The sequence below is a fragment of the Emydura macquarii genome, unplaced genomic scaffold (genome assembly GCF_026122565.2).
Source record: "Emydura macquarii macquarii isolate MOO-44397 ecotype Brisbane River unplaced genomic scaffold, CSIRO-AGI_Emac_v2 contig_2205, whole genome shotgun sequence".
Taxonomy (NCBI): domain Eukaryota; kingdom Metazoa; phylum Chordata; order Testudines; family Chelidae; genus Emydura; species Emydura macquarii.
This window is the reverse complement of record NW_027132342.1, coordinates 25,372,801-25,394,160: the sequence shown is the minus strand read 5'-3', so window position 1 is coordinate 25,394,160 and position 21,360 is coordinate 25,372,801. Positions and strand designations below refer to the sequence as shown.

The 21,360-nt window shown below is 43.2% G+C and overlaps 1 protein-coding gene across 3 annotated transcripts in view; it reads right to left on the bottom strand.

The window, feature by feature from the left end:
• The window catches only part of CDK17 (cyclin dependent kinase 17), a 188,281-nt gene that overhangs the window by 47,529 nt on the left and 119,392 nt on the right, over positions 1–21,360 (bottom strand). For 2 of the 3 annotated variants that reach the window (XM_067559770.1, XM_067559771.1), the window contains exons 3-4: positions 20,947–21,111; positions 12,627–12,760 (exon numbers count right to left, since the gene is read on the bottom strand). In XM_067559770.1, coding sequence (XP_067415871.1) covers positions 12,627–12,760; positions 20,947–21,111 — 299 coding nt within the window. Of the gene's footprint in view, positions 1–12,626; positions 12,761–20,946; positions 21,112–21,360 lie in introns of those variants that run through there. The other variant, XM_067559772.1, reaches the window with a different exon arrangement.

Here is a 21,360-nt window from a genome sequence, read left to right as displayed (position 1 = left end):
TGCACATGGAAATCAATAAAAATTAAAAGTAAGCTTCTGCACATCTGAACTCAGTGCCTCAACTACCCTGGGCAAGAGAATCTGCATGCCTCTCTGTTCTCCAAATGTGTCCAAACCTTATTGATAGTTTTAGTTTTAATTAAATTAAATTAGAGCAATAATTTTATCACCTGATTCCAAGCTGTGATGACTCAACTCAAGATCAATGACTACTCTAGTATGAAGGGCGGGGGAGGGGAGGGGTGTGTGTGAATGTTTGTCATTGAGCTCTAATTGCTGTCATATTCACAGCATGTTTATACTGATCCTATTTTGATTACAGGAACATTTATTGTATCCAATTAATTGTCTCTTTCAGTGGTGTGGTGGTCAGCTTGCTTAACTGCACAGTCAATGCAATCTCCAGAAGTCTGCATAAATTAAATTTGTTAACACACATTTTATGCAAACATTTATAATCTGAACTTGAAAACATCTCAAATGTCAGTGCATATAAACAGAGAACATAGCTAAGTCTTGGACTTGTACATATTTTCCAGTAAACAAGCACATAATATATCTTTTGTTTTCAAGATGGATTGTTAATTTGCATATAAATGTATAGTTTAACTACAAAACACCAGAGGAAATTCACAGTTAAGTCTGAAAAACAAGGGCTGACATTCTAGCCTCAACAAAAAAATAAAAAGAGCCAGCCTGCCTGTCAGTCCAGATTTTCCACCTTAAATGATAAGTTACTATAAGAAACTTAGAACTGCTTTTGTCTATTTGGTGCAAACAAACAAGGTTATGTGTATGAAAGACTACCTACCTACCTACCTGCCATATTACAACCACACAGTGTATCAACCAAACAAAACAGAAAGGTGTGCTCATTTTGAGAAATACCAAGCTGAAATTTCATTAGAAAGAGCAAACAGGAGAGAAACATTATCTTATATTTTATTTAAAATGTTCCTGTAAACAATAGTGTGACAATTTGTAATAGATCTCAATTATGCTGAATGTCTCCAACAGACTAGAACAAACAGACTATCAAATATATATAAAATTTAATTTGCTGTAACCTACAGGCATGGTAAAGAGATGCAAGGAAACCTACATGAATATAACTGCCAACACAGACTGGGCCTTCTCTTCCCTTTCTCCTTCCACGAAATCAAATTAAGATTACTGATTTTAGTAAACTCCATATGTCAACATGAAGGATTCCTTCACTGGAAATGCTCACACAAGTAAGGCAAGCAAGATTTGGTACTGTAAGTACAAATCTTTATTACAAGCTTGTCAGAGGTCAAAATAGCAACAACAACAAAACAAAACATTTGTAACAGAAAGTTTCCCTGTGTAAGAATGTTTATTTAAATGTGAACCACAATTCTTATAGTAGGCCAGAGGATTTCACTTCTGCTAAGCACTGCATAAACATGGACTAAATATTTTCCCTTCTTTCAAATACCATTTAACAAGTAAACCTGAAACATAATTAAGTTTCTGACATCAACTCACAAAAATCAAGGAAATTCAGATAAAAAATCATTGTTAAAATTCAACAGCTGTTCTTTAGCAGATAGTTACAAAAGGTCACTCTAAAAACTTATCTTTAAAAACCACCATGTCATTACTGGAGGAGGAAAGCCTCACAGGATGCATAGAAACAGTTGCCTGAACTACGCTGACCTCTCTGATTGTGCCAGTCAACAAAGAAATAAACCACATCACGTTATTTTCAGCTGCATTAGAAACAAGTATTTGGAATTGGGAAAAAATAAGGAAATGAATGTTTGTCAGATGGAACTGAATCTGAAAGGAAAAAATATTTTCAAAACCTCTAAAAACAGTGTAATATTACAGTTGTACAATCTAAAAGAGCTATTAAAGGACTGTCTTTTTGGTTAAAAGATCTACAGCTTCTGGGCGGGATGGAGGGGATAAACGAAAAAAGAATGCTGTGAAAGTTCAGCAGAAGTGCGGAACTATACATGGGAAACACCCATTTAAAAATATTTTGTAGAAACCAGGAAATAAAGAATGAAAAATAGTACTAATAAACCCTTAAAAAAATCTCCTTCTCCAGTTTTCTCCAGCATGTCTCATCTTGTACATGCAGTGTTGCTGTAGCTGTGTCAGTCCCAGGATATGAGACACACAAGGTGGGTGAGGCATTATCTTTTATTGGAACAACTTCTGTTGGTGAGAGAGACAAAAACGTTTACTAAGCTTCCGTAACTGTTGTTCTTTGAGATGTGTTGCTCATATCCATTCCCTGCTAGGTATGTACGCACTGCTTGCATAGTTGCTGGAGATTTTTCAGTCAGTGATATCCATTGGACCTTTCTGCTACTGTTACAAACAGTTGTGTTGACTTGCGGGGAAGAGCTTAGTTCTTTCAATATAAAAGGCAAGGGCATACCTAACATCCAATGTATGAAAGAACGGTTATTTACCTTGTAACTGTTGTTCTTCGAGAGGTGTTGCTCGTGTCCATTCTGAATGTAGGTGTGTGTGCGCGCCACATGCACTGGTGCCGGAAGTTTTTCCCTTAGCAGTACCCGTAGGGCCGGCTCTAGCACCCTCTGCAGCGGCGCGTGTATGCACTCGCATATATGGCGCTGCCAGCCTCCTCCCTCTCAGTTCCTTCTTGCAGGAACTCTGACAGAGGGGACGGAGGGTGGGTTGTGGAATGGACACGAGCAACGCATCTCAAAGAACAACAGTTACAAGGTAAGTAACCGTTCTTTCTTCTTCGAGTGCTTGCTCACATCCGTTCTGAATGTAGGTGACTCACCAGCTGTACCTCCAGAGGTGGGCGGAGTTCATGGCCATGAAGATTGCAGAACTGCTCTGCCAAAACCCACATTGTCCTGAGCATGCTCCATGATGACACAGTGATACGTGAAGGTATGCAGAGATGACCACGTAGCAGCCCTACAAATATCCTGAATAGGTACATACCCCAGATAGGCTGCCGAAGACACCTGAGCACTAGTGGAATGGGCTGACAGGAATGCTGGAGGCATGGCCCTGGCACGTTCATAACAGGTGCGGATGCAGGCTGTGATCCAGGATGATATTTGCTGTGCGGAAAACCGGTTTGCCCTTCATCCTATCTGCAATTGCCACAAAGAGCTGTGTGGAGCAGCGGAACGATTTGGTCCTGATGATGTAGAAGGCCAGAGCCCTGCTTATATCAAGGGAGTGCAGACGCCTCTCTTCACCGGAGCTATGAGATTTAGGGCAGAATACCAACAAAAAGATGTCCTGGTTCACATGCAAGTAGGAGATGACCTTAGGGAGGAATGCTGGATGAAGGCAGAGCCAGACTTTATCCTTGAAAAACACCGAATAAAGCAGCTCTGAGGTCAGGGCCTTAAACTCTGAAACCCTGCATGCAGAGGTGATTGCTACCAAGAACGCCACCTACCAGGACAGATGCATGAGCGAGCAGAAGGCCAACAGTTCAAAGGACGGTGCAGTAAGCCAAGACAGGACAAGGTTCAGGTCCCACTAGGGAACTGGTTCTCTAATCTGAGGGAAGAGTCTTTCCAGCCCCTTGAGAAATCTAGAAGTCATTGCATGAGAGAAGACCAATCTGCCCTGAATCAGTGGTGGAACGCCGATATTGCTGCTAAGTGAACTTTCACTGACGAAAATGCTAAGCCTCCCTGTTTCAAATGAAGCAGGTAGTCCAGGATCGTCTGTATAAAAGACTTGGTCAACGACACCCTATTGTCAGCCGCCCAGCAGGCGAAGCGCTTCCACTTTGCTAGGTAGGACACTCTAGTGGAAGGCTTTCTGCTTTCCAGCAGCACTCTCTGGACCTGGGCCGAACAGTGTCGCTCTTCCCCGCGCAGCCAAGCCGTCAGATGTAAGAAGGCTAAGTCCAGGGGAAGCAGCTGGCTGTTGTCCTGGGAGATGAGACCCATGCACAGCAATACCAATTACAGCCAAGGCACAGACAGATCTTGCAGCATCCCAAACCAGTGCTGGGCAAGGCCACTCCGGGGCTACCAGAATGACTCGAGTTTTGTCTCTCTTGACTTTCACCAGGACTTTGTGCACCAACGGTATCAGGGGAAACGCATACATGAGACCCCCCGACCACAGCAGAAACATGTCCAACAGAGATTCGTCCTCTGACCCCAACAGAGAACAGAAGCGGACATATTTCCTGTTCTCCCTGGTGGCAAACAGGTCCACCTGGGGAACTCCCCGCCTTTGAAAGATGCAGTTGGCTACCTCCTGGAGGAGGGACCCCTAATGGTGAGAGCAAAAGGACCTGCTCAGACAATCTGCTAGGGTATTCTTCAGCCCCAGAAGATGGACTGCTTCTATGGTAATGTTGTGCTTCACACAAAAGTCTCAGCCACGTATGGCTTCCTGGCACAGGGCTGAAGACCTGGCTCCTCATTGCCTGTTGATATAATACATTGCCGCTGTGTTGTCCATTAGTACTCTCACTACTCTGTTGGACAGATGAGGCCGAAACACTTCACAGGCCAGCCTAATGGCTCTGAGTTCCTTGACATTTATATGAATGCCTAGCTCCTCCCTGGACCAACAACCTTGCATCCTGAGGATCCCCAGGTGAGCCCCCGACCCCAAGTCTGAGGCATCCGAGACCAGGGACTGCGTTGGCCTCAGGGCCACAAAGGGAATTCCCACCAGCACCTGACCGGGGTTTGTCTACCACTCTAGAGAAATAAGTATGTGGGAGGGGATTGTGACCACCCTGTACAGGGGATGTCTTGATGGGGAGTATACCATAGACAGCCACATTTGAAGCGTCCGCAAGCGTAGCTTTGCACGGCAGACCACATAGGTACAAGACGCCATATGTTCTAGCAGTGAGACAGAGACATACCCTCGCCGTGGTAATGGGGTGGCCCCTTAGGCTGGCTATAAGCTTTGTCATTGCCTGGAATCTGGCAGTGAGCAGCAGCACCCTGGCTTGTACAGAGTCTAGGAGCGCCTCCACGAACTATTCTCTGAACCAGAATGAGTAACGACTTCTATTCATTTATGAACAGGCCCCAGCAATTGGTACCTGTCTCTCACGATTTGCACGTCTCGACGGACCTGCTCTCTTGAGCAGCCTCTGATAAGCCAATCATCCAGACAGGGGAAGACCTGCACCCCCCCCTTGCACCTGAGGTGGGCTGCTACTACTGCCATACACTTGGTAAAAACGCGGGGAGCAGTGGAAAGACCAAATGGTAGGACCACAAATTGGAAATGCTGCGCACTGACCGTAAACCGCAGGAACCTCCTGTGGTATGGGAAGATAATGATATGGAAGCAAGCGTCCTTTAAATAGACAGCGGTGAACCAATCACCCGGATCCAGTGAGGGAATGATGGCCGATAAAGAGACCATGTGAAATGTTAACCTTTTGAGGAACTTGTTCAGGGCTCTCAGATCTAATATGGCCCTGAGGCCCCCTTTCGCTCTGGGGATCAGGAAGTACCTTGAGTAGAACACTTTTCCCCTCAGGTTGTGAGGAACCTCCTCCACCGCCCCTAACTGTATGTGGGCTTGAACCTCCTGGACAAGGAGTTGCTCGTTAGAGGGGTTTCTGAAGAGGGACATGGAAGGAAGGTGGGATCGAAGTGAACTGAAGGGTGTAGCCAGTAGCCACCGTGTTCAAAACCCAGCTGTCTGATGTAATCGCCCTCCAGGCTCGGAGGAAGGGGGCAAGGAGGGAGGCAAATAGGTGGGAGACTGGCTCTCGGGCACAAATAGGTTGGTTGTCTTCGGGTGCACCTTCAAAAGCCTTTCTTTCCGCCTGAGGAATGGCAGCTTGGTCTGACTTCGAGGATTATGCTGTTGAATTGCCCCAGCGGTGCTTGTAACCTCTGTTTCGTCTCCTATAGGGCTCTCCCCTGGACTACCCTCTGAAGTGCTGCTGCTGTGAAGGCCTGAAGTGCCTTCTTGATGAGGACGGTGTATAAAGGCAACGTGGTCCTAGAGTCCTTTAGACCATGCAGCCTTGAGTCAGTTTGGTCTGCAAACAGAGCGGCACCATCGAACGGGAGGTCCTGGATGAAGTGCTGCACGTCCATCAAGAGACCAGATGACTGGAGCCATGAAGCCCTCCTCATAGACACCATGGAGGCCATCGCCCGTGCTGCTGAGTCCGCCGTATCCGAAGCCGCCTGTAGTGAGGCCCTGGCCACTGTCTTACCCTCCTCCAGGAGGGCCTCAAACTCCTGGTTTGAGGGCTGGGGGAGGGAATCGGTGAATTTCTTGAGTGACTGCCATATGTTAAGGCAGCATCGCCCCAGCAACGCCTGCCGGTTAGCTACCCTTAGCTGCAAGCTTGCCATTGAATAAATTTTCTGTCCAAATAAGTCCATCTTTTTTGCCTCTTTGTTCTTCGATGTAGAGTTCATTTGCCCTTGCCTATCTCGCTCATTTGCTGCCGCAACCACCAACGAGCCCGGAGCCGCGTGGGTATACAAATATTCAACCCCCTAGCGGGCAGATAATATTTCTTCTCTGCCCACTTGGATGTGGGGGGGCAAAGACCCTGGGACTTGCCACAAGGTCTTAGCCAGTTTAATCACCCCATCATGCAGAGGGAGGACCACTCTAGAAAGAGATGCAGATAACAGGACTTCATAAAGTTCATACAACAGTTCTTTGAGCTCCTCTATCTTAAGGCCCAGGTTAGCTGCTAATGTGCCCTATAATCGTCCAGCAGGGCTTGCAAAGGGCCTGCTACTGCCTCATTTGGGGAGGATGAGGAGGAGGGTGGCAGTTGGGGGCATGTGGGCACTTCTTTCCGAGATGGGGTGGCCACCAACGGACTGCCTGACAACAACTCCTCATGGTCTGAGTCAACGCCTACAGTTGGTGATGTCTTTTAAGCAGTGTGGTGCTGAAGCTCGCGTAGAGGAGAGTGGATACAGCAACGGGGGTGAGGGAACCCCTAGGGGTTCCAGTACTTCCAGGGTCCAGACCACTGTCCTTGCGACCATCCCCCCATCTGTGGCAGCATGGGGGCAGGCACAGGCGGCTTCATAGCTCGTCCCCTCGGGAGAAGTACCACTTCATCTCCCGAGCTTGAGGAAGAACGTTCTGGTGGCCACTGGGGAGCCGACCTCGCTTGTTTATCTGACTCCCGGCATTGAAGATCCGATGACAGGGAGCAGTGACTGCAGCTGGATTGTTGTTGATGCCGTGATCTTGTCTTGTTCTTGGGTTTCCTGTAAGGACTCGCGCAGTGCCATGGCTCTGGTGCCCTACTGCATTCTGGCAATACACGTTGCTCCAGGCTCAGGGAACTTTGGGACTCCGAAGAGTGCCACACTCGGCGGATCGGTGCCAATGTCCCAAGGACCAGTGCCTATCACTGACGAGCGCCTGGAGGTCGGTGAGGGGCAGCCCGTGGACGAGGGCCGGGACTGTTGCGCCAACGTTAGCATCCCTCTCTGAAAACCCTCAGTTGCGGTGTCCGCTCCTCAGTGCACTGCCCTATCCTTTTGTGACGTGGGCAGCACCAGCGTGGCCAAGAGGCTCCTCATTGCCTGGAAAGTTTCAGGCGTGGAAGGGACCAACAGGTGGCGTGCCCTCTGCCACTTCGCAGAGTTGTTGTCGGCATGGTAGCCAGACTCAATGCCCATCTAGGCAGAGACCCCTTCCTGGCTAGCTCCAGCTTCTTAGAGGCTTTCTTAGACAGCTTTGGCACCAGAGAACGCTCCCTCTCTGGGTGCGCCTTCTTCTGGCACTTCTACGGCACCGGGAATGATGAACAGTGCTGGAGGAGCTCCGATGCCAGCGGAGCACTTTTCAACGAGGCCACAGTACTCGGTCCCTAGGCTGACCTTGGCTCCGATGCCGGTCTCAGCACCGCTTCCATCAGAAGGGCCTTGAGTCTTATATCTCGGTCCTTCTTGGTTCTCAGGCAAAAACTCTTACAAATCTTGCACTTCATGGAGAGGTGGGCTTCCTCCAAGCACCTCAAGACAGCTCTGATGTGGGTCACTCAATGGCATAGACGTCTTACAAGAAGAGTAGGGCTTGAATCCCGGGAACCGGGGCTTGCCCTGACCCTGGGAGATTCCTCGCTTCAAACCTAACTATTAACTAATACTTTTCTAGAACTTTGAAACTACATACACTGGTACTAAATAGATAGAAAACCACTAGGGACATGGAGACTTGCGAAAGCAAGAGAATCGTTCCAGCATTATCACAGGAGGTAAGAAGGAACTGAGAGAGAGGGGACTGGCAGTGCCATATATGTGAGTCTATATGTGCATCATCGCAGAAGGTGCTAGAGCCTGCCCTACGGGTACCGCTAGGGTAAAAGCTTCCAGCATTGATGCATGTGGTGCGCACACACACACCTACATTCAGAATGGAGATGAGCAAACACTTGAAGAAAAAGCTGGTGTTCCTCAGCAGTCTTGTGAGATTTTGCGAAGAAAACCAGTTGAAAAATCTCCTGGTTGTTGTAGAATTGTGACACCATCTTTGGTAGGAAGGCCAGATGGGGATGTAAGTTGGACCTTGTTCTTGAAGAACACTGTGTAAGGGAGTTCTGACATAAGGACTTTGATCTCAGAGACCCTTCTGGCCAAGGTAATCACCACCAGGAAGGCAAACTTCCAAGAGAGAAGCAGCTGGGAGTGTGATGCTAACGGCTCGAAGGCAGGCCCCGTGAGTCTCGACAGGACCAGGTTTTAGTCTCCTGGGGGGGATAGGCTCGCAAACCTGATGGTAGAATCTTTCCAGCCCCTTGAGAAACCTGACTGTCATCTCACGGGAGAACATTGATCTGCCATTTACTGGAGGTTGGAACACTGAGATGGTTGCCAGGTGAACCTTAATAGATGAGAGCCAGATCCTAATGCTTTAAGTGGAGCAGACAGTCCAAGATGGGATTGCAAAGAAGATCAGGACGGAGAGAGATTCCACTCGGAGGCCCAACAAGTGGCTCCACTTGGCCAGGTAGGTTGTCCTGATGGAACAGTACAGTGCTAGTACATAGCAAGACCAAGTGAACCTGATCCAAGGAGGCCCGCTCTTCAGGCATGCAGCAACCACACAGTCAGGTGCTGGCAGGAGAGATTTGGGTGAAGAAACCAGCTGTGGTCTTTTGAGATCAAGTCCGGACAGAGTGGAAGCGCGAGTGGTGCAGCCACAGAGAGGTCCCGAAGCGTGCCAAAACAATGCTGGCATGGCCATGCCGGTGCTATCAGGATAACCTTTGCCTTGCCCCGTTTGATTTTTAGGAGAACTCTGAACCAGAGGGATCAGAGGAAAGGCATACAGCAGGTGGAGAGAGCTGCTGCAGCCAGGATGTCAATCAGGCTGTGTGCTGACTTCTTTAGCTCCTCAATTTCTAGATCCAAGTTTGCCATGACCTGTTTCAGAAGGTCCTGATGGGTCCTGAAGTCGTCCTGTGGGAGCAGATTACTGGGTCCCCCCAACAGCCTCATCTGAGGATGAGGAGGCGGTGGCTTGCACTGGAGGAGGGAATCCTTCCTCTTCCTCCACCTTCAGCAGAACCATCTCCTGGGCGTCAGTATTGGGATTGATACTAGAGTCAAGATCTAGTGCCAAGTAGAAGGAGCAGTAGCCCGCCTCCCAGAAGCCACTGAGAAGAAGAGGTGGGAGGAGGGCCTGGTACCAGGAGAAACCCCCAGGGATTCCAGTACAGCTACTGCATCGGCCAGCTGGCCAGGTGCCAGCTGGGGAGGGTGGTGCCGAAGTCCAGTGGCATAGACTGGGTAGCAGTGGTGTTCCCTGCATGGAGCAACAATTTCTTCCTTGGATTCCAAAGAAGACTCTTCCTTCGGTGATCACAGTGGAGCTTTCCCAACTTCTGCCTCCACGTGGTGCCGGAGTTCCAGAGGCCAGCGACAAGTTGGTGACTGCTGCACTAAAACCATGGTCGGTTTGTTCCTAGAAGGATCGTGGGTGCTGGGAAGGGGCCCGACACTCCCTGTTCCCTTCTGGCTCCCGTTGTCTGGGCTCATGGGCTGCCCCCTCAACATCAGCAGGACCAGAAAGGAGAAGAGGACCTTTGCTGTTTGGAAGGCCTCCGGAGTTGAGAGGACCATCAGACTGCTGGCTGCTTCCAGGAATTGGCGAAGGGTCCCGCACCAAACTCACCGCCCTTGGTGGAGTTGATTGTGCCATCGCTGGCTGAGGGAAGGAAGAATGGCCCAGTACAGGTCTCACTGTATTGGCCTCTCCCCACTTGTCCCACTTCTGCATCAGTGAGCACTGTCTCTCGGTGCACTGCTATTCGTGATTCTTCCTTGGCACCAGAGACGGTTAACAGTGCCAGGAAGAGCATGTCACACAGAAGTCAGTGCTTGGGCCCAATTCTGAGCAGCTCAGCTCAGCTCCAAGAATGATCTCAGGCTCGCTTCCATGAGAATGTCCTTCAACCAAATGTCCCTGTCTTTCCTAGTGCAAGGTCTGAAGTCCCTGCAGATCTGGCACTTATCTTTAACATGAGTTTCCCCCAGACACTTTAAACAGCTAGAGTGTGGGTCACTCACTAGCACTGGTTTGCTGCAAGAGGCACATGGCTTGAAGTCTGGGGACTGGGGCATGCCCAGCTCCTGAGGTGAATAGTCCGTCAACGACAAGGACAGCTATTCCCCCTACTATATACACTAACACTAAGAACTGTATACACTAACTACAAAAATGACACAAAATATGAATAGAGAAGAGTCTAAACTAGTGGGAAAGAAGTCTTGCTGCAGCAAGAAGGGTCATTCCAGCAACCACCCCAATGGGCTGTAAGAAGGAATTGAGAGGGTGTGGGTTGGTGGTGCCCCTCATACTGGTGCATATGCACGCAACTCCAGATGGTGTTAGAACCAGCCCAACGGATACCACCGAGGGAAAAATCTTTGGCAATTGTGCATGTGGCACACACACACCTAGCACGGAATATACAGGAGCAAGCACTCAAAGAAGAAACTTGCAAGCGTACACAGAGCTCGTCTTCAGGTCTGGAAAAGTGAGCCAGTAAGAGTGTTTCTCTCACCAACGGAAGGAAGCTGGTTCAATGAAAAAATATTACCTCATACACCTTGTCTCTCTAATGTCTTCTATAGTAAATTCTTATACGACTGTTTTTATTTTGTATTCTGCTTAACACAAAGCACAATGGATCTGATTCAAAGCCCTCTGAGAGCTTGCCTACACTTGAAATGCTACAGTAATATAGCTGTAGCAGTGCCGTTGTGCCACTACCTACGCCAACAGGAAGGGTTCACTAGTCAGCACAGGTAATCCACCACCCCAAGAGGTGGTACCTAAATTGACAGAAGAATTCTTCCCTCAACCTAGCGCTGTCTACACTGGGAGTTTAGATCAGCTAAACTACACTGCTCAAGGTGGGGGTTTATACCCTTGAGTGAAATAGTTAAACTAACTTCATTTTCTAGTACAGACCAGGCCTAAAAATTAATGGTTTGAGTTCAGTGGGTTTTAGATTGATCCTAATGTTCGCATATAAAATTGCAACACTAACAACAACAAACACATTAAGGATTTTTAAGATAAAGCAACTCCCTGTACGAAGGGCGTGTAATGATTAATCAGTGCAGCTTTTGAATTACACAAGCACAACAAAATGCCTTGCAGTACTCGTTTTTGACACAACAAACTCAGTGTTAGATAAACCAAAAATATTTTCCCAAACCCTACATTTTATATTACGTTTAAAAGAAAATTATGGAGATTTAAAACCCCAAGAATACATTTTTATAATCGAATCAATCACAGAACTTTACATATTCCAGCCAAAACACGCCATTATAATAATTAAAGCTATTACACTTCTTAAAAAAAAAGCAAAAAGTTCTGTTGATCTTTTGCCAGGGGAAAGGGCAACAAAGCAAATGCAAGGGTGGCTAGTATTCATAATGACTCTAATAAATAAAGGAAATTATGTGCACAGTTATTCAGAAAGTACTTTTTCCTCCTTTTGTTTACCATCCTGCAAGGTTCCATACACTAAAAAACAGGAAGAGTGAAGAAGGCTGACGCAGTCAGGAACATCCCTATTGTGTTTACTTTCTGAAGTTTCACATGGATTAGAAAGCAGCATTATATGAAAAAGTATGAATATATATATATATATATATATATATATATATATATATATATATGAAGTAGTCTGCTTGAACATAAACAGCAAACCTCACAGAATCTAAGTCTCACATTTTTTCATTTGTTTCCCAACACCTCAGTTCCTTCTAGAATGCCTGTACTTATTGCAAAGTCTTTCTCATGTGATCTCCCAGTACTTTAAAGACAAATGCTACACTAAAATGTCTAACATTTAGTTCCAAAAGAGCCTGCTAATGGATTCTTTGCTTGCTTTACAGAATCAAATGCCTTTAAAATCAATATTTAATTTTTTGTACTGGACAGATTATAAACATTGTCAGTGATATCTACTCAGGTTCCAAGACTGACAGATAGGAAGAAAAACTAATGTCACAACTATTATCATAAAAACTCATTATATGTTGAATACAAACATCTGCTTTAAAGTGAATTGGCAGGAAGACAAACAGTTATACAAAGCAATTTAAACAATTCCCAAGTCTCTTGTTAATTTACTGGGTTCTTATGGGAAAACTGATTACCTCCATAGAGATCCGTCTGTGTATCCGGTTCCTGAGGCAAACACCTGTGGGAGACTGGACTTCATCAGACGAAGTTCCAGAAGCTTGGTCACTTTCACCATCTGATCCCATTTTCAGATTTTCATGTACAATATCTAAATGAAAGAAAGTCAATTATTCTTCTTCTAAATGAATCTCATATGTGGACACGCATTGTAACCTTTATTGTGTATTGCTTTATGTCAGATCAAGAGGCTCACTATCACAATACTATTCTTCCTAGTCTCTTTTTATGGCTCAGAAACAGCATAAAAAAGATAAAAAGATAAAGTTTTAAAAAATACTTTCCCAATAATATACCACACATGCATAAATGTGTATTAATTTTCCATTATTATTCTCATTTAGGCTGTGACAGCACCCATTTTGTACTCACCATGTTCCAAACACAAAGACAGATATAGTTCCAGTCCCACCCCATACTCCTGTAATACTTTTCCCTCAATCCTCAAATTCTTGAGCTAGTTTATTTCCTCTCCTTTTCATGCTGTTCTTGAAACACGACAATTCTATTTTCTATGGCAGATCTGAGAGTTCACAGAAAAAGATGAGACCTCATTAGCTAGAATATGTGAAATTTAAGGCAAAATTTTTCAAATGTGGGTGCCTAATGTTAGGCACATAAATCCATATTTAGAAAGATATAAAAAAAATGGTGCTCAGAACTTCTGAAAAGATTGGGCCAACTCTGTTCAGGTGCTTAAACACAGATTTAGGATGAATAAATGGACTCTGCAGAGAACTTGATGTAATTATGTATTACTTTGTGTGAGGGGAATTTAAATTGATTCATTTGGGAGGATTTATGTAGTGGGCTGCCTATTTTAATGTGTGCAATTTTTAAGTGCAAAAATTATTTGTCTCTCAAGCTTTTGGTTTAGTCCCTGCTGAAAAATCATAAAAAAGAGAGTGAGAGAGAGAGAGAGATGGAACCAATGGCTAGGCCAAAAATGCTCAGCTCCAGCAGGCAGATGGGGCAAAGAACTAAGAAGTTCAAGATGCCTTTATTGACAGAGAGAAGAGGGAGCCATAAGAAGGGAGCAGTAGCTTTCTTCTGAAAGCCAACAGTACACTGAACCTGGAAAATAATCCAGTAGCCCTCCCTTGCATCCCAAGATCTAGATCACAAATGCCTGTGCCCAAATGAATCCAAGGAAACAAACAATCCAAAAAAGGATGGCACTCAAAAGATACTGAAGCATCTTCTTTGAATCTAGGAACAAAACACACCAAGAGAGAGAACCTGGGAACAGATTTTCCCCAAAGTACAAAACAGAATTGGAGGGGCCCCAGAAATAGCAGTATTCTACCCTCTAAAATTAAACAACCTCAGAAAGCCAGGCAAGCCCTGTTCAATCTCACCCCAAAATATCTGAAGATACCATTAATCTTCATTCCAAATTATTACAACAGTATAGAAGACAAAGGATGGGGGAATGCTCCATCTATCAGTGTGCTGGAAAGTTGGCCTTTCTTTGGGAGAAGTAAAACTTAGCATAAAAGGCATACCTAAGGCATCCCAGAACATATCCTAGAAAAGAATTTGCAAGTGAGTAACCAGAACCAGCCAAGACTGCAGTTTTCAAAAGATCAAACTCTTCTTCAGATCAGGAGACCCTATCCTGACCCTATTGTCCCTTTTACAGGATATAAAATTGATAGAAAAAGAGTAGCTGATTCACAGGCAAAACAAAGGCTTAAAGTACCTCAGTGAAACACACAGATTCATAATAAACATGCTACTTGACATGCAGATGGATTGTCTCCTGGGGATGAATTTGGCAGTGATATGGAAAAGCATGAATACTACAGTTTGTTCGTAGTATGTCACCCTCATGATCTGGACTGGATGAAAGTAAATGAGCTGCTTTTCTTGCACAATGAGGCAGCATGCAGGAAACATTTGACAAATATTTACCTCAGGTTCAAAACCTAGAGGCACCTGATTGTGAGCTAAAGATATAAAACAAGACTTCAAAAAATGGGTGCCTAAAAGTTAGAATCTTAATTACATAATCAAGCAAATAAATCAGCAGCTAGATTTTCCAAAGTGGTGAACAAGCATCTCAGTCCACGTTAATCCCCTTTCATTAGTCTGAGAGGGTATGTCTACACTGCAATTAAAAAACCTATGACTGGCCTGTGCCAACAGACTCAGACTTCTGGGGCTTGGTCTACGGTGTTATTTAATTGCAGTGTAGACATCTGGGCTCAAGCTGGAGCCCAGGCTCTAGGACCCTGTGAGGTGGAAGGGTCCCAGAACTCTGGCTTACAATTAAACAGTCCCTAGCCCGAGTCCCTTGGCCAGAGTCAGCTGACATGGGCCCGCAGGTGTCTAACTGCAGGATAAACATATCTTTAGAATATATATTACTCTTCCTGGTGAGTTAGTAGCTCTTGTATTTAGAACAATCCATAATGAGTTATGTGAAAAATTATTGCTGGTGGATGTGAAGGCATTATTGAAAATATTATCTGAAGCATAAATGTTGATCTCAAAACTTTAATAATTATTGATAGATTACAAAGCTAAAAGGGACCACTGTAGTCATCTAGTTTGACCTCCTGGATAACACAGGCTGGCCATGGAACTTCCCCAAAATAATTCTTACAGCAGATCTTTCAGAACAACATCCATTCCTGATTTAAAAATTGTCCGTGATAAAGATAAGTTGTTCCAGTGGTTAATTAGTCTCACTGTTAAAATGTGACACTTTATTTCCAGTCTGAATTTGTATATCTTTAACTTCCAGCCACTAGATTATATTATACCTTTCTCTGCTAGACTGAAGAGCACATTATTAATATTTGTTACCCACTTATAGGACTAGTCTACACTAGAAGCACTACTGCAGTGCAGCCTGGTGAAGACGCTGTATGCCGACGGGAGAGAGCTCTCCTGTCAGCAAAATAAAACCACCTCCACGAGAAGCAGTAGCTATGTTGGCAGGAGAAGTTCTTTCACTAACACAGCGCTGTCTACATTGGTGCTTAGGTCATGTAACTTACGTTGCTCAGGGAGGTGGCTTATTCATGCCCCTATGACATAAATTATACCGACATAAGTGGTAGTGTGTACAAACCTATGGACTGTAATCAAGTCACCCCTTGTTACGCTAAACATATTGAGCTTCTTGAGTCTATCACTGTAAGGCATGTTTTCTAATCCTTTAATCTTTCTCGTGGCTCTTCTCTGAACCCACTCCAATTTATGAATATCCTTCAGAATTGGACGCAGTATTCCAGCAGCAATTGCACCAGTGATAAATACAAAGGTGAAACAGCCTCTCTACTCTTGCTCAAAAGTTTTTTGTTAGTGCATCCAGGATTGCATTAGCCCTTTTAGCCACAGCATCACACTGGAGCTCATGTTCAGATGATTATACATCATGACACCAGATGTTCCCTGGATAGAGTCCCCCATCATGTAAGTATAGCCTACTACTTTCTTGGTCCCAGGATGTATATATTTACATTCATCCATTTTAAAACACACATTGTTTGCTTGTGCCCAGGTTACCAAGTGATCCAGATCACTCTGTATCCATGAGCTGCCATATTCATTATTTATCACTCCCTCAAATTTTGTGTCACTTGCAAACTATCACTGACGACTCTATGTTTTCTTCCATGTTATTAATTAAAAATAGAAGGTACCAAAGTATGGACATTTTAATTTCCTATTTTTGAAAACCTTGGCTTTGTCATATTATGGTCTAAAGGTGTACTTTTGTCAATAAATCCCTTATATTAAAAATTTATTTTGTGTTCAATTAAAAATTAGTGCAATCTTACATCTGAGGTTTTAAAATGATAAAAGCCAGGAATATTAGCATCTACCTGGCAACTTTAACTATCACTTTGCATGCATACATTTTGACAAGCTTCATTAGGTGGTCAAATAACACTGGACTATACCACCTATTGGGGCCAACCTTTGCTCTGAATAGATTGGTGTGCTCCAAAGCTAGCATCTGCGGTCTTCAAGCACTTCTGTCGTTCAGATATAATTTTTTTTATTGGACTGGGCTCACTGACATCTAAAGCAACTCTCTATCTAGCTGTTCACGTTAATTTTTTGAACACACCCAATTATAAATATTCATATGAAATATTAAAACAGCTAACCTGATAATCAAATCTTGGCATGAAAGATTGTAGTAATTTGGATACAGGGCGGGAATTGAGAAAGTGTAATTACAAGAAAGGATTACCCTAATTTAATTTGCAAGGAATCCATCCCAGAAGAAATTTGAACTGGGAAAATTCTATCAACTGAGCTAAATTAATATCCATTACCAGTCAGTATTAAGTGACAATGATATCCTCCTTCAAACTTCCAGTTAATACACCCTCTGTCCTACTGATGAAAGTCACTGTGGCTTCCACATTTGATTCCTTTCAAGATACATTAACCAACCAACTTAATTTTATATTCATTCTTGATTTTTTTAAACAATAACAAGAATATGACAAATTGAGAAGGTAACTTTATAAGAGCGGTGAACAGTGCTTTCCATTAGTAAAGTTTCAAAACTAATGGATTCCTCTCACTCTAAAATGGAATGGAAACCTAGTTCACATTAATTTAGTTTCAACTGTATGGTGAGGAAACTCTCACTCAAACAAAGGACCTATATGGACCTATTGGGATTCTATGCAGATGATGGATAATATCTGCATGATGCTTCTCTTGTGATGGTACTGCAACAATCAAAGGTCACAAAAGTAATTGCTCTCCTGTTACTATGATGTACAGCACTCTTCTGCTGCTACAGTAATAGAGATAATGCAAGCAAGCCATGAAACTGCAGAAAGGAGCCAGCCAGAGACTCCAGATGGTACATACAGAAGCAACCAAAAAAGGGACCGCTACACCAGGGGAAGAGGTGATATGGGACCCAGCCAGTGCCACCCATCCCCATAGCACACACCTTGACTCAGAACAATGAAGGAGACACCACACACGTACACTGCAGGGACTAGGACCCATGGAGTACCTCCTCCCTTGTGATCCTAGGAGAAAACATCAGAAAGGAGCCATCTAGAGACTCCTGCTGGCAGGAGCAGAAACAGCCAAGGCAGGGACCTTTGGTCCAGGGGACATTCAGAAAACTTTCTATGGTTTTGACTGGATTTTCTCTGTCCTGTGCTGATTGGCTGTTTGCTCCAACCTTTCCCTGCCATCTCTTCACCTCAGCTTCACTCTATATCTGTCCCTCTTGCCCTCTTTTCCCTTGCCCTGTCCCCTTTTTTACATTTAAGGGATCCTCTCCTCACACAGCTTTATTTCCCCCCCAAAAAAACTCCATACACATACACACCATGGAACTAACAGTACATTCGCTACCTTATGTTGTTCAATGGGCTTGTGTGTTATATCTCTTTCTCCCATCCTGTATCTGTATTGTCTATTTAGATTGTAATCTCTTTGGATCAGGGACCATCTACTACTCTGTGATTCTATGGTGCCTAGCGTAACAGAAGCCAATTCTTGGTTGGCCCTTAATCATAGGTAATAGGGTAGTGTCTAATAATAATTCCCATAATTCAAACCAATGCAATATGGCAAAGATGTAGGAATCTTCACTATTTATAAACCTCATATGATTTGAAAGATAAACATCAAATCAAAATGGCCACAAATATTTTAATACATTATGAAGATAAAATCTACGAATCTATGAATAAAGGGACACTTTCTGGTCAGAATTAGGTTCCAAAAAAATAAGGTTCAATAAAACCTAAGAACAAACAGAAAAGCTTCCAAAGGAAACAAGCTCTTCACAACAATTATCTTACCATGTCTGCAACCCTAACACTGCAGACTGAATTCATGTACTCAGCACTGACAACCCCAATGTTTCTCCAGTAATTTTTATGTGGATGATGTTATTCAAAAGCAAGCAACCTGTGGATGTACGATTCCAGCAGGTTGTTGTTTTTTTTAAATCAAGTCAGCATTTCTTTAAAACCCAGCACTTTGTGTTGGACTGTACCAGGAATGATTTACCTCTTATGTTACTATCCCACTAGTGGGAAAGAAGAAGGGATGAAGAGAAGAAGCAAAAAAAGGGAAGGATGAAGAAGGAAAAGTAAAAGATGAAGGGTGTGTGTATATGATTCACTTCTGATATCAAACTCCCAACAGAGATGATGTCCCTATCTCACTGAACAATGAGTATCTAATATGGCAGCAGCAAAGGGTGGAAAGACAAAGACAAGAAAGAGCAGGAGCTGTTATACTCATCCTGGGACACGATGCCAGCTAGCATATACCAGTAATTCATTTAAATTTTCACTGATTACTGAAGAGAGAGAGAGAGAGAGAGAGAGAGAGAGAGAGAGAGAGAGAGAGAATGAATATCTTGGGGGGAAAAAAAACTTCCGAAGAACCCAGAATAGAGTGACAAAGATAAAACGAAAGACGGCAAAATGTACAAGAGAGAAGAGAACTAAAAATAAATTACCCGAAGGTCTGTGAAGTGCTAATTACAGAATGCAAGATTAACATGCTAAATTGATGTATTAGTAGCATAACTATACATATAAAGAAGCAATAACTGCTATGAAAACAGTCTTGCCTGTGTTACTTCAATTAGATAATTATGTAGCTGCAGGTTAAATCTAAAGAGCTCTTATTTTGGAGGGAAATGTTGGTACCCAGCAGCTTCTTTTAGCTCCTACTTGTTATATCCACCATGCAGTAGCTATGGAAATACAGATGTTTTACTCCAACTCACTGCAAAAAATACAATGCTCAGGAGTTCAAGGCGTTCAGATTTTGAATTCCACTTGAATATAGAAAAGTTGACAGCCACCTCAAAAATAAAGCCAATGACACACATTCCTCAACAATACCACTAAAACACTACTACTAAAACTTTTCAGGTAGAAAATAGCTATTTTAAATAAAAATAAAATCATTAAGATAAATGTTCATGAAGCCTTTTCTCTTATGAAACTGATTATTTAGTTAAACATATTTAGTAAAAATTTGAAGAATCAGATATTCCCTGGCAATTCATGTATAGGAAGAAATCTACAATTTTAGAAATAATATTCTTTTTTCATAAAAAGTACAATATACAAAAATAAACATTAATGTTTTTAAAATACAAAATTCAAATATTACATATGACAAACCAGTTGGCTTCTTTGCATCTATTCACACAAATTAATTACCTAAAAACGTTAAATATTTATATTTTGCCTTCCCATGAGATGCATGGGGTTGCTCCTCATTCAGCTCAAGCAAAAGCCTAGCCATGCAAAAAGAACAGGCATTTGGTGCCCTCAGATTACAGCAAGAGGTATTCCATGCATAGTGCACAGAGGAGAGAAATCCTGTTCTCCCCTCTGATGGCACCAGCTGCACGGTTTCACAGTCAGAGGCAGAAACACTCTGAACTGTGTTGGGTGGTTGAAGAGGCAGAGAGCAAAAAGGTGAGGCTGAGAACAGTTAATATTACAGAACACAGTAAAATGCAGACGGTGCCATTCTAGACTCAAAGATGCACAGTTCTAGCCTTGGAGGAACTGCCTGAATATCACTTTCATTTGGCACTAGGTTCTGAAGTGGAGGGAGAAGTGCAAAATATATATAAAATTCTCATTAATTCCCAATTGATCCTTTTTTCCTAGTGCCAACTAAGAATTCAATAAAAAATTAATTTAAATTATTACAACGTGCTCACAGCAATTGGCTTTATTAGCCAGGGCACAAAATTAATGGTGGCCTAGGACCAGCAATATAACAAACTACTGAATATATTTTTAAAAAATCATTATTTGCTCAAATAAGATCACAGCTACTGAGATCACAACAAAAATCTTTACACAAACTGTGATTATGACAAATAAAATTAACTGATAATTCTTTGCTTAGATTTCTTAAAAATTAAACACGTACCACATTTTTGTAAAATGCAAATAGCCAGAAATTTCTGGCATGTTCAATTAATGCACCTTCTGTAATTTTTTAAATACTGTGGTCATAGGTGCCTTAGACTTCACTAAAACAGATAATGTTTTGTAACTGTTACACATGTCATTAAAGGGATACGTGGGCGATTTCCGTGAAATAACACTTTGTATGCTCTTTTTTCAATTGTCTTCTTTAAAATCGTAAATGAGACATTCAACAATTTAATGTCTTGTTTCTATGACAATCTTAGCAATACTTTTGCATTCCCTAAAACAGCTATATCTGCTGTGAAGAAATAATACGGATACTATCTTAAAATATAAATGAAGTTAAATGACCAAAATAGTAAGTTACCTAATCTGCTTCCATTCCTTGGCATTGCCATGAAAGAGCCAAGGCTGCCTCCTATAACGCTATGTGGTCTTCGTAAAGGGGGCTTCTTGAAAGATCCTGTGTATTGGTGAAGAAATGAGTGCATGCTGTGAGACGTCGGAGGCCTGCCATTCTTCACAATAGGCTCTATAATTCACAAGGGCCAAATGTTCATCCCGATGAGCAAGTGAAAGATTCAGGAACATGTTAGAGGAAAGAGAAGAGAAAATTGTTACTATGCAGATAGGTAATCTCCACTCATTGGATGCTTTACTTTTTCAGTATTGAAGATAGTAGGAGAACACAATATTATTGTAATTCCCTTACTAGAAAAATAGTACAAACATAAAATGTTAAAACTCTCCAGAGTTTAAATGAAGATCCACAACATTTGAA